The 15,042-nt window shown below is 36.8% G+C and overlaps 1 protein-coding gene across 3 annotated transcripts in view; it reads right to left on the reverse strand.

Moving 5' to 3' along the window:
- Positions 1-15,042, reverse strand: part of rabgap1l (RAB GTPase activating protein 1-like) — a 239,686-nt gene that overhangs the window by 10,220 nt on the left and 214,424 nt on the right. For all 3 annotated transcript variants that reach the window (XM_061975869.2, XM_061975870.2, XM_061975871.2), the window contains 3 exons: positions 10,945-11,037; positions 754-864; positions 446-550 (listed from right to left, as the gene is read on the reverse strand). In XM_061975869.2, the coding sequence (XP_061831853.2) occupies positions 446-550; positions 754-864; positions 10,945-11,037 (309 nt within the window). The remainder of the gene's footprint in view (positions 1-445; positions 551-753; positions 865-10,944; positions 11,038-15,042) is intronic.

A 15,042-nucleotide genomic window follows, 5' to 3' on the forward strand; every position in this document is an offset into this window, starting at 1 on the left:
ATCTAAAATTGTGCTGTTTTGGGATAACAAGCACCAAGGCTTGATTTTAATTGATTCCAATAGGAGACGTTGATTTGAGATGCGAGTGTTTTGGGTTAAGAGCTCTGTCAGAGAACCAATTAAGCTTGTAAGTTGAGATACTACTGTATTCACTGGTAATCGGGGACATCAATATCACCACTCGCTCTGAAAGATACAAGCTATATCTTTAAAGTTAATTACCTTTATGTCTGTGTCAACAATCCTCTTATGACCTATTAATGCTGCATCTTTATCTTTTATTGATTGATACTAGTGACTATTATAGACTATTATTATATAAAGTATAAACAAAACAAGTCCCAAGTGGTGCATTTAGATTTCATTTCCTGGTACATTCATATAATGAAAGAGTGATGATTCAAATGCACTCTAATGCAGACAGTAAAGGGAGGCCAGATGTTACCTGAGCGGTCTCCTCCTCCTGCCGTCTCTTCTCCTCTTCCGTCTCCACCAGACGTTGCTTGGTGCTGAGCAGCTCTTTGTTCAGCACGTCAGACTTGTCTTCTGCCTGAATGCATGTAAACAGTCATTTACACATAAGGCTTACAACACAACATATCTTGTAAACCAGCAGCCACTAAATATGAAGTCTACTGACGCTGTACCACAAGTCCACACGTTCAATCTCACCAACGACAGCTGGCACCAGCATTATAGATCCGTACAACGTAGCTTGTGAAAGGTGACATCTATTTTTGTGGTTATTATTACCTGGTCAAGATCTTTCCGAAGAGCAATCTTACTGGTGACCAGTTCATGGGCCAAGTCGTCATTCTCTTGCTCAAGTCTCATACTGGCCTCTTGAAGACGGCGGTTCTCCCTCTAGAAACACAAATAAATACATAATGGTGTAAGGTATTTGATAGGAGGCTGCCGTCTACGTCCACCACATACAGTACATGCATCATCAGCTACGTTTCAGATGTTCTTATGAGTACATGCCTCCTCATAACATTCTACTGGGAATTCTTGTGCTGACTTCACGGTGCTGAATGCTAAAATTATAAATGTCTCTATGGATAAATACTCGCTATATCTACTATTAATCACAGGGTTGCTGTGGATTTATTTTGATTTAATCACATTTACTGGTAAATATAATTCATTTTAATCTATATTATTTTAATCGTTTAATTTTGCATGAGGGAAGAGACTTAAGAAACAATAGAATATTGTCATGTCTGTGTGATCATGTTTTGTTTTAGTCACGTTCGGTTTTGTTTTTGGACTTTTTGTGCACTTTTGTTGTTTTGTCACCATAGCAACCATTAGTTTTCACCTGTCACGTTACGCACCTGTTTCACGTTTTGAGTCATGCACCTGCTTTCACTAATCATGTCTATAGTATTTAAGTTCATTGTTTTCAGTTCGTCGTTCTGGCGACATCCCGCATTCATACCCCTGTCACACTCTGTCTACCTCTGCGCACTTCATGCCTTGTCCAAGTAAGTTTTTTCTATTAATGCCACAGTTAGTGTTTTTGTTGAATTGTTCAGTTTTTTGCCCAAGTGCAAGTCTTTTTGTTTCGTTAGTCAAGTTTGTACATCCGCCTTGAGTGCGCTTTTTGTTCCTTTGAGTGATATAAATAAATATGTATTTACCTTCACGCCATGACCAGTCCAGCTTTACTTGCATCTCGGGAAAATAAACACACCATAGTCCACGTCTTGACAAATATATTATATGCATTTAACATGTTCATTAAACACCTTTAACATGATGTTAACAAAAAACACTGTTTATCTAAACAAACCGTTAATGTGGTACATGTAATCTGCAACTTTAAGATTGAAGTGTTCTGGTGAAAAAAGCCTCCTTCATTTATGTCGATCGACTCTTTTGTCATTGTTTTTTTGTACTCATATTTCCCACATTTGTTGTTTGGTCATTTAGCCTGGCACGACTGGATCAACATCCCGTTTGTGCATGCATTACAATACAATACCAGGACAAACGACCCGAAATGTGTTGCCGAAGATGTGCCAGGGATTTTGAGTCATTCTGCGCTAGGGATAAGTACATTTCACATTTGAATCGATACGCTACCAATTTCAGGTGCCTGAGAATCAATAGTAAACAGTACTCATTTTCGGTACTTCTGTGTGTGTCCATGTGTTAATAAATATTAATTTGTTTAATAATATAATATTTTTTTTGTTCCATTTAACATTGAACAGATAATGAGAACTGTGCTGTCCAGTTGTTATATTTTGATTTCTTACACTTCTTAGTCTCATTTTCAAGTATTACATGTATGCAGTTGCAATTCCAAAACATTAGACCGCAGTAGTGCAAACACTAGGGTGTGTTGCCGAGTCAGAGTAGTCTTTTGTTGCATCCTAAAAAGTGTTTATACTGTAAGTAATGTATTCACTACACACTTGCTGCTTGATTGTAACCTGCATCTTAGTTGTAGTTTTCATTACTTAATTTCGAAGTGTTAAAATCGCCATGTAAAATGGCTAATGGTAATCAGTAGCATGTCTAAGGCAAATCCAATGTAAAAATATCATCGAGCTGGCACATTTTAAAAAGTGGAGGCTGACTCTACGTTTGAGTGTTTTCTATCAGGCATACTTGCTTTGTTGGCATGAAATTAATTTTATGTGACTTTATGTGAATCGATATCTGGCGACGTCGTTTGGTGCGTATAAAAGTACCAAATTCGATACCTATCCCTATACTGCTCAGCAGATAAGTAACATTTATGATTGATTATTCTGGGATAACGGGTTAATTTTGACACCCCTAATATATAAGGTAAAATAACATGCACCTATTAAACTGTATTTAAGTATTTAGTTAGATAATTGCTCCATTTTGGGATGTGTACAAACAACTTTTGTGAACTATAAATGTTAACATGCTACAGACTCAATGAAATTCAGGGAAATAAGGAATCTAATGCTGGTTAATAAAATATGTATGTGTGATATATATATATGGGTGTGTATTATAGTCCAAAATTACTTTGTTCTGTCATTTATTTCAATGAGTACTTAGCTTTTTAACAGCAGATTCATTGGAGATCATTGGAGTCTCATGACTGCCATGTCTCACATGACAACGCTGCTCTAATGAGACTGTTGTCATGGTTAAGCAAAGTCACCCGACACAGATCACTTTTACACAATGTCTTCTGCCTCAAATTTACAACTTACCCCGTAACATACTCACACATGCCAACGTAAGTATTATTGGGCTGCTTAAATAACATTGCGATGCTTGGACATGTTCATCTAATGTAAACTAGCGAATATAGTTTAAATGTCACTGTTGTGAGACCATTTGTCACTTCCTGTTAACATAAGTCTATTTCAGGCAATTACAGAGAGAGCCACAGGGTAGATTGCACTGCTACAATAGCACAATAGCCATATCACAGGTTAATATCCTCACAAAAATTTGCAATAATTGACTTGCTAATTTTCTTATAATAATTTGAGAGGGAGCAGAAGCAGCTTACCACAATCTGCAATCCAGAGTCACAATGTCTTGCTATCAAGGCTGCAAACTAAAGTTTAACACATGACCCTGACAGGAGTTTCCCCTCTCACTTGAACACTTTTCAGCTTCCCTCTCTCTCTTTCTCACTCCTCTAGGTTCTAGTCGTTCTTATGAACTGAAATACGAAAGTGAACAATAAGTAAAGTTGCATGAAGCAAACAACAGAAATGATGCAAGGTAGAGAAGAGTGAAGACAGACATAAGTAATGCAAGTCCCCAACGAACACTGTACTTATGTGTCTACAATAGGGAACTCGTTTTTTCTTCTTGATTTTAAAAAGCCTTTCTATTGGCGGAAGAGGAAATGACTCTAGCCCAACATCTTATCAGCAATAAACGTTTCCTGCCTTCTTTCCACAACCAGAATTATATAGTTTGTACTGTAGTTATGTTGTGTGCAACTATTTTTATTTATATACAGTGCATCCAGAAAGTATTCACAGTGCTTCACTTTTTTTTTTTTACATGTTGTTATGTTACAGCCTTATTCCAAAATGGAATTGCATTCATTTTAAAAATTCTAAAGACAATGCCCCGTAATGACAATGTACAATTTTTTTTTTAAAGCAGCAAATTAATTACAAAATAAAAAAAACGTTTTAAAAATGTACATACACATTCACAGCTTTTGTTAAACACTTTGCTGATGCACCTTTGGCAGAAATTACAGCCTAAAGTCTGTTTGAAGACAATACCACAAGATTGGCACTCCTATCTTTGGGCAGTTTTGCCCATTCCTCTTTGCAGCACCTCTCAAGCTCTATCAGGTTGGAAGGGAAGCGTTGGTTTTCATTCAGGATGTCTCTGGTTCTTGGTCAGGGAGGTCTGACTCTGTCAGAGTTACAGCATTCCTCCGTGGAGGGAGGAGAACTTTCCATAAGAACAACCATCTCTGCAGCAATCCATTAATCAGGCCCGTATGGTAGAGTGGCCAGACGGAAGCGTTTTTGTTGTTGTTGTTTTTTTATTATTTTGTCCTGTCCAGCTTCTCAGGCAAATCATATAGTTGATTAGATGCCCATATCGGCTGTTCAGATTTACTTTACAAAAGAGAAGTGTAGGATACTTCTCTTGTTGCCTTATTTGTATTTGACTTTATTAAATGTATTTATATTATCATTTGGTGCAGCCGGGCCGGAGCAGGAGGGGATAAAAAGAGAAAAAAAAGAAGACAGAGGGGGAAATTGTGGGGACAAGAGGGGGATTAGACAGACAGACAAAAACAACAACAGCAAACACAACAACAACAACAACAATAGAGCAACATCAGCAAATACGACATGTACAAATATGATGGTAAAAGTGATAGCAAATAAGCAGTTAGCGAAAATATAAATAATACAGAAATGACAATGAGCATTATTACACTACAAATGGAGCAATACAAATACCAATAGAAATAGCGCTATTGATTATGAACAATACCAATATTTTACCTTTATTATCAACAATACAGTTGTTCAAATGCAACAATACATATACTTAATGATAACTTGAGATACGAAAGAATGCAGAAAAATGGAGGGAAAGAAAGAGAAGCAACCTACATTAACCTTGTAGATTGTTATAGTAACAATAGGTTAAGCTTTGTCATGTGTTATACCCAGTTTACCCTAGGGTAAACTGGGTATAACAACGTTAATAAAACGTTTGCCAACATGCACCTGCAAGACTCTCAGATCATGAGAAATACAATTATTTTGTCTGATGAGACAAAGCTTGAACTCTTTGGTGTGAATGCCAGGCATTATGTTTGGAGGAAACCAGGCACCGCCCATCACTAGGCCAATAGCATCGCTACAGTGAAGCATGGTGGTGGCATGTTTTTTAGGTGCTGCAAAGAGGAATGGGCAAAACTGTCCAAAGATAGGTGTGTCAAGCTTGTGGCATTGTATTCAAAAAGGAGGCTGTAATTGCTGCCAAAGGTGCACCAACAAAGAATTGAGCAAAGGCTGTGGATACTTTTAAATTATAATTAAAAAAAAAAACATCACATTCTCATTACGGGGTATTGTCTGTAGAATTTTGAGGACAAAAATGAATTTAGTCAATTTCGGAAAAAAGCTGTAACATAACCAAATGTGGTAAAAGTGAAGCGCTGTGAATACTTTCTGGATGCACTGCATATGTCAATGCAATACATATGATATCCAAACGTTATCGCTACATATGCTCACAGTCCACATTAACTATTTACTTTACTATCATTTACATACTTTAATGTTTGACTTAAACTTACAGGCAATTAAATTTTTTTGGGAAAAAATAAGGTCACAAACGTCCAGCAAAACAGAACAAACGAGAACAAGTTGCAGAGTTGTTAGACAATGTGAATGTCTCATTCTGTAAATAACTCCTGCAGAGTACCAAGAATAGACATGATGGTTAACCGTGAAAAAAGCAGGTGTAGAATTTGAGGCCAGAATAATGTGCACTCACATAACTCTAATCTTAGCAAAATTGCTAATAATAACTTTGGCAATTGCCTTTGAAAAGTGCTTCTATAGTGAATTTTGGGACAACAGTCACATATTTCAGTACAGCAGAAAAGTACATATTTCATTGAACCACCAGGTAAGGATGACTTCAATATAACACATTCAAGATACCAGGGGCCTCATTTATAAAGGTTGCTGTGCACAAAAAAGTTGCTTCAAAGGGGGTTAAATGTACGTAAGTAACTGTCATTTCAAACGTTGGTGTTAATTGAAAAATGTAATGCGAAAAAGGTTGCCTATTTCTACGCAACCTTTTTTTGAAAATGCTTAATCGAAAATTAAATGTTGGAGTTCGGGTGTTGGTGGAGGGAACAGTGATAAAGTCATCTAAAATAATTTGTGTTAAAAAGGGGGCAGATAAATATAAGAATAGTATAATTCCATCTGCTCCTTTCTGATCATGGAAATGTATAAGAAACAAAAAAACAATGAAAGTGTCAACTTGATATGGCTTGCATATGTGCATTTTCATGAAAGGAATAAAAAGAAATGATGATGATGATGATGATGACCATCTGTAGAGTTCATGCAAAGTTTCTGACACGGAAATCAGCGATGCTGATGGTGTCACCACCAAATAAAGCTCATTTTCAAATAAAAAAACGTATGTGCACTATAAAATACATAACAAAACATATTTTACCATATATATTCCTCTAATTTTGGATGCATTGTATACTTATTTATTAGAGCCTAAATATCAAAATATAGAGCTGTATTATTGTAGTTACTGTATATTATATGTACTATAATATAATTGCAGTTATGACGTGTTGGGTCATTGAAGTATTGTTTATTTTGATCATTTTAAAGTGAATAATAATAATGTACTTTATATTTATGTCAGGAGGTGCATCTATGACTTTGCGCATGACTACATTGTAAAACGTTTTTTTTTTTCGTAATAAAAACCAAATAATATGGATTGCAGCATGATATTTTATGTCATTTTCTGAATTTAGGAAATTATTAAATTAAACTTTTTTCAATACATTTAGACTTTGGGAGTTTAAAGCACCGTCAGAGGGTTGAAGTTTGGACATTGCGCAGCATATATCAAGAATACTCATACATCATTATCAATATCAAATATTTCTTATAAGATAAACAACTGTAGAAAAATCATCTTAATTGTGCTGAAAATATGTTGAAATCATCCTGTATGCGTGCCAATTGCCCACAAGAGCTTTAAATATTGCACATAATGACTATTTGTTTTATGATTTAAAATGTCTGCTTTGCATTACTTGACAAAATAAAAACATGCAAATAATAGATACGAAGATTATTTGGAGAAAGAATTGGCAAACATGAGAAGGCTAAAATGTGAACATGTTTTTCTTCATCTCAACAACAGTGGAGCTGACAATATCCATCCATCCATTTTCTACCGCTTATTCCCTTTTGGGGTCGCGGGTGGCGCTGGAGCCTATCTCAGCTACAATCGGGCGGAAGGCGGCATACACCCTGGACAAGTCGCCACCTCATCGCAGGGCCAACACAGATGGACAGACAACATTCACACTCACATTCACACACTAGGGCCAATTTTGTGTTGCCAATCAGGAGCTGACAATATGATTGATCAAATATTGACATTCCAATTCAAATGACTATATGACTTTACTTAGCCTTCCGAAAATAATATCTTTACAGTTCTCGACGTAATAAGCACAAATATAAAAATGTTGCCACCTCTGTCTTCCTCATTGACAGTCCAACAACAATTCATAAACTTATCACCATATTCATGAACTAATTAGTATGGCCATTTATGGATGATTGTGGGAAGAGTAAGGCAAGGCAAGTTTATTTATAGAGCACAAATGAAAGTGCTTTACACAAAATTACAAGAAGGCAAAATAAAAATAAAATAATCACAAAAAATAATCATAATTGAAATTAAAATCCTAAAATATAATCTTCATAAAACAGTCCTAATACAAAATAAATCAAAGAGTGTAGGTAAATACTTTAAGTTGTCATATGCACAATTAAAGTGTTTTCAGCCGAGATTTGAACATTGGCAATGTTGAGGTATGTCTCACATCTTCTGGAAGACTATTCAAGATTTTAGGAGGATAAAACTGAAACGCAGCCTCAACATACTTTGTCTGGACTCTGGGCACCAGTAGGAGACCACTCCCTGAGGTTCTCAGAGGCCGGGATGGTTCATATGGTTCTAACATGTCAGAGATGTACTTTGGAACAAGACCATGAAAAGACTTGTACACAAGCAGAGTCTTGTTTAAAGTCTATTCTCTGAGCAACAGCAAGCCAGCTAATTTGGTTGCATTTCCTGGTTCTAGTCAGGACTCGAGCAGCAGCATTCTGGATGTACTGCAGCTGCTTTACAGCTCGTTTCGAGAGCCCAGTGAGAAGGCCATTACAGTAACCTAGCCTGCTGGAGACAAAGGCATGGATTAGTCTTTCTAAGTCTGATTTAGACATTATTAACCTATTTAGGCGTCAACGTTTTTAGATGGTAAAAAGCTGCTGATGTTGTTGACTTACTGTGGCTGTTAAAGTTCAAGTCTGAGTCCATTATTACTCCTCGATTTCTAACCTGATTATTAGGTTTCAGGGAGAGGGTATCAACGTGACTAATAATAGTTTATCTTTCCTTTAGTGGGCCATAGACAATGATTATATGCTCACTTTCTCAATAATGGTTTGGTTTGGTAATTTGGACTCACATTCACGCAAAAAACACTTATCAACGCACATCGTTGATAAGTTCAGCTGTATCACAGGTCAACCGCTCCCTTCCATAGACACACTATACCGACACAGCATCACTCAAAGAGTCCATGAGATCACCTTTGACCCTTCCCATCCAATACACCTGCTGTTCACGCTCATGTCTTCAGGGAGGCGCTACAGAGCACTGCCAGCCAAGTCTACAAGATTCACATAAAGTTCCATCCCCTCTGCCATAAGGACACTCAATAGAACCTCGGAATAACAACGCCACATACTAACTCGAATGCCTTTTAGTAAATCGATTGAGTTCATCTTGTTTTCTTAAATAAATATGTTCAAAATTATGTCTGAACACAATAATTTTGAACATATGGAATGCCTTTTTGTTGTTGTGTGTTGTATGTTTGTTTGTTTGTAACTACACAGCAGAAGTGAGCTATCAAAGCTGTACCAAATGTGAATTCCACCAATTCTTCTTTGCCTGGCCATTAATACGGATTCTGATTTCGGTTTTGTTTGAGTTTAGATTAATAAATTGTTCAGCATTCACACATTGATTTGTTCGATGCAGCGACAAAGTGAATCAACAGGCCAACGTTCACCTGTCGTCAGTGACACTTAGATCTGAGTGTCATCTGCATAATTGTGGCATAACACATTAAAGTTGACTATTAGCTGGTCTAGTGGCAGCATGTACAAGTTGAACAACAGGTGTCCTAGAATTGAGCCCTGAAGAACCCCATAGGTCGTAGCCATTTGGTCAGAGACACAGTTACTAATTTCAACAAAGTATGTCCTGTTCGAGTTAGGACTTACTTAGGACTAGTTAAAAGCAGAACCAGATGTTCCCGGTTTTGTAACCTAATAGTATGGTCAACCATGTCAAAGACAGCACTCAGGTCCAGCAGAACCAAGACTGAGACATCTCCTGCGTCTGTGTTCAGGCAGATATTGTTTCTCACCTTGATGTTGAGCTGTTTCAGTGCTGTGGTAGGGTCTAAACCAGTGATTCTTAACCTGGGTTCGATCGAACCCTTGGGGTTCGGTGAGTCGGGCTCAGGGGTTCGGCGGAGGTCAAGACACACCCGACTCATCGTGTAAATAAAAACTTCTCCCTATCGGCGTATTACGGATACGGCAACAGCAGAAGTCACACTGATTTGCAGGTGTGTAATTTGTTGAGTGTTTATGCACTGTGTTGGTTTTGTTCTTTGAACAATGTGATGTTCATGCACGGTTCATTTTGTGCACCAGTAATAAAAGATGGTAACACTTTAGTATGGGGAACATATTCACCATTAATTGGTTGCTCATTAACATGCAAATTAGTAACATATTGGCTCTTAACTCGTCATTATTAAGTACTTATTAATGTCTTATTCGGCATGGCCTTATTATAACCCTAACCCTCTAACCATGGCCCTAACCCTCTAACCCCAACCCTAACCAAATAACTCTAAATTAAGTCTTTGTTACTTAGAATATGTTCCCCTAGTGTCCAAAAAACTCTAAATCAAGTCTTTGTTACTTAGAATATGTTCCCCATACTAAAGTGTTACCAAAAACATATAACTTTGTCTTGAATTAAAAAATATATATATATTTTTTTTCACTAAAGAAGGGTTCGGTGAATGCGCATATGAAACTGGTGGGGTTCGGTACCTCCAACAAGGTTAAGAACCACTGGTCTAAACTAAGCCTGATTGGAATGTATCGAACACATTGTTATACAGGATGTCACTGAGCTGTTGGTTTACAACTTTTTCTAGAACTTTGCCCAAAAATAGCAGGTTTGATATAGGCCAATAGTTATTCAGTACTGTGGCAATTTTTAATGCTGTGAACTTCATCATGAAATATTTCAAACCCTTTGCAATTTGATGTATACATTTGTTCTTAGGGAAGTGATACTGCAGGGGTAGTTAATCTGTTAACTGTAGCAAACAGGGCACAAAGTTGTTAGTACAGTTTGTGATGATTTCAGAAAAAAAAGTAGTGTGACAAACTCTTTTGCACACATTTCACTGCAGTTGGGATTTACAATATGAAGTATGCGCAGCACGCTTTTATAAATCAGATTTTTTAAGTTTATACATACATTTTTAGGTTTGTGTTTACTAAATTTATAACGTTCAGTTCCACGCACAATTTTCTGAATAAGGCCAATGGACCTTAAAAAAGATGTATTTTGTACCTGGTATCGGTCAATGGGGTCTTCTTGCTGGAGCTGACTCTCTCTCAGCGTCTGATACTCCTTCTCAAACTTCTTCAGCTTCTTAGTTGGGACCTAAAATCACAGATGCAGAATTAATAACATATTTAAAACAATATTAATATAACTTGCAAGGAGAAGATGAGAAAACTGTATTTTAAAGGGGATTTATATATCTGTTGTAGAACTCATATACAGTGATACCAGTGAGATTAATTTGATCAGTATGCTTTTTGAAGAAAGCCATCCACATGTCACTACAGTGGACATTTGTGTTTTGCATAACAGGGCTATTTTCCGCCAAAATACCGTATTTTTCGGACTATAAGTCGCAGTTTTTTTCATAGTTTGGCCGAGCTCCAGTGCGATTTATATATGTTTTTTTCCTTCTGTATTATGCATTTTCGGCAGGTGCGACTTATACTCCGGTGCGACCTATACTTCGAAAAATACGGTATGTAACATTGATAAAAGAAAATAGACCAACAATAATGTCCACAGCAGAGGATGCTGGTTTTCAAGAGAATATATTGTGAGACTACAACTTAATTTATCGGAATACTCATGCAGTGCAGCCCTTTGTTTCACACCTCTGTCTAGGCCAGGGGTCCCCAAACTACGGCCCACGGGCCAGTGTCCAAAATTCAGCCTGCAGGAAGTCCCAAGTTTAAAAAAACAAACAAAAAACGTTTTTTTTTTTTTTTTTTTTAAATTATTATTATTTTTTTTTAATCTGTCCTTTCTAATCCATTTTCTACCGCTTGTTACTCTCGGGGTCTCCTAGCCACTGAGGCATATCATATGGTCTAAAAATGCATTTTCCCATCGATAATGTGACATTGCGCTTGCGGCGCAGTGTCGGGGGAGCGCGCGGAAAGTTTGCGCTCTTTCAGTCAATTAGTGCACAAGGAAAATATATATATATATATATATATATATATATATATATATATATATATATATTTATATATATATATATACATACATTGTTGCACATCAACAGAGGTTGGGGACAGATTTGATTGTTTAACGCAGAGGGCTCCCACATGTAGCTTGTGAGCTACTGGATGCTGGTTCTTAGGAAGATACTGTATATACTAGGAGTGTCCCGATACAATTTTTTCCACTTATTGGTATTAGAGCCTTGTCTATTGGCTGATACCGATATTGATACGATATTAGCACGAATCATATATATTTTTTATCATTTTGTAGAGTAGAATGTTAGAAAAGGCGTAATACATTTTAGTGATGCAAACAGAGAACAATGGTACGTTTGAAAAACATCAACCTATTTATTATTAACCGTCTGGAATGGACTTATGTTGTCTTTACTTAGGTTAAAGTGGAGTGGGAATAGTCTTTTCACCTCAAGGCCACAATAATTTATTAAATTATGCTTATGACGGAGTAAGTTGCATGATGTCTAACTCATTCTAACACACTTCAGCCTTGGAGACATTGTATCTGTAAGTAATATGCAACCATAATGATTAAAATCTTGTTTATATTGATAAATGTGGTGACTTAAAATGCAATATTGTTCAATTGAGGGTGTTTAGCCATTGTGTAGCCCCTAGCTCTAAGAGGCCTATAGCCTAACATGTTTAACTTTTGGAAAAGACTTTACTTAAATGCAAAAAAACCCAACCATGTGTACTTAGGACTGATATCCAATATCAAAATCGGACGGTACACATCTAGAATAATGATTACCATAATCTTTAGTCTTCAATCTTCAGGTGAGAACCATTACAAGAAGCAATAGTGTCATGGTTTATTGCGTATAAAGAAACTACTACACTGTAAGAATTTGAACAACCTGTCCCTTCTGACAACTCTGTGGTTTTTTTGTGGTTTATGCAGCAGTTTCAAGTCTACAATCTTGCAACATCCATTTTGTCAATTCAAATAGAGTATGCAGAATTTGAAAAGTAAACTTAATACATATGTAAACGGTTGCCCTGTATGGGATATAATATGATAGATACAAACAACTAAATAAAGATACTGTACATTATAACTAAAAAATAAGCAAGAAAATAAATTACAGAAGCCCAAAGCCTCACAGACATTGAACTATTTGTATGTGTGTGTCTGCTTCAAGTGGGCAGTCATTTGATCTCCCCTGTGTGGAAACAACACCACCGTAGCTGCAACCGTTACTTCTGGGGATTCCGGTCATGTGATATTTCTTTAAGACGTGTCTGCATCTTGTTGATGTTAACAAGTTAAGCACCTGACTCACTGAGAGCTACAGTTCTACATCAACCTAAAATAAACATGTTGATTAACGAATACTAGTCTTAATAAAAATTACTTATTCATTAGTCCATCTAGAGCAGGGCTATTTAACTGGTGGCCCATGCCACTGGTGGAAATGACACAATACCCAGGTTCAGGTTCAGCTCAGAGACAAACATTTTGCCGCAAATTCCCAAAAACACTAGAGCGCTCCTGTTATATAGAGAACCCTGGACCACTGTAAACACATTGGCACATCCTTTCATTGCCCTTTTAACCTTGCTATCAAACAACACGTTGGGGTGCAAACTAGTGATTTACATAATGGAGGTGTTCCTCAAGGCACCCCTTTAAGTCCTCTCCTTTTGGGCAGTTAGTTACACATGTTTTCTCGTAATGAGATTTATGTAAGGTGTTGCTGTAGCTTGTTTACTTCAGATACAGTCAGTAGTCATTTGTTCAACTTCTGTAGTTATACCAGTGATGTTCCTCAAAATTGTATTTGTTGTCTTCTATTTTTCATAGTTTGGGCTATTCAACTGGTGGCCCTCGAGTTCAGTTAAAAAAACTAATTGTGAGACACTCACGTTTTTGCAGAAAGTTCTTAAAAACAGTAGAGCGCTCCTGTAACTCAATAACAATAATTGTATCACAATAAATAAACCAAAATCCAATATCTACCTACAGGACACTGGTTCTTGAGAATATACAAAATAGGAATTAAAGTGAAGGGAGAAGTCTGGGCCCCCAGGTCCTTAGCTTTCTGGGAATGTGGCCCCCAAAACCATTTAGTAGAATATTCCTGCTCTGGAGCAGTGGTTCTCAAACTTTTTTCACCAAGTACCACCTAAGAAAAAACGAGCCTCTCCATTACCACTATAATGACCATCATTAAAATGCAGTAGTGTAGTAGGCCTAACTATTCATTGAAAACAAGGCAGGTTTTATTTGACAAGTAACACTGTTTGAATATAGGAAAAAAACACTACTTTAATCAAGTGATTCTTTGGCGTACCACTCGTGGTACATGTACCACAGTTTGAGAATCACTGGTTTAGAGGAATCCTCAATGAGATCAAAACAAATTTCCAAGAATGACCCGACCGAAACAGCAGCGAAAGCTTTATAGACAACCTTCAATGCAATACAAATCAATAAAAACCCCAATTTGAAACACTGTACCATCACTAACAATAAGAGACGTATATAATCATAATATACATTTCCTGGAGGTGCAATTACAATATAACTATTTGATTTAGCTTTTATTATGTAGTACTGTTTTAGTTGAGGTTTACAGAAGGCGTTCACCCCGCACTCCCAGTCTGTTCCTTTTCACAGTGACCTTTAGGTTGGAGTACCTACTAAAGGTGAATGACTGTGACGTTGAAATCTGTCCAACACACATTTTCTGAAAAGATAAGAGTATTCAGACTCATTTTGTTGTTATCTCTGTAGGAAGAAAAGGCAGCTTTGTGTGTTCAAACAGGCCAAAAAGCATGCCACACACAACAATTTAGTTAATCTTTGTTTTCCTTTGAATACACACAAAGAAGCTGCTGGGCATGAATAGCTTTTCATATATCTGTAATAAAAGCAGTTCCTAAAAATACATCATATTAAAGTATTTCACCTGTCAGTAAGAGTTATTTTGGCACATCATTTATTCTAACCAGAGACCGGAGAGCTGTGAAAAACAATTCACTCCATATAAATGTACTTACAGGTAATCCCTTTTGTGGGATAAATATGATGCACTTATCCTATGGATAATGTTTCATAAAATGCATAACGACTCAAGCAGCTACTTCCCAACACCTTGTGGCTTTGTTGAAT

This window comes from Nerophis lumbriciformis, linkage group LG14, assembly GCF_033978685.3.
Source record: "Nerophis lumbriciformis linkage group LG14, RoL_Nlum_v2.1, whole genome shotgun sequence".
Classification (NCBI taxonomy): Eukaryota; Metazoa; Chordata; class Actinopteri; order Syngnathiformes; family Syngnathidae; genus Nerophis; species Nerophis lumbriciformis.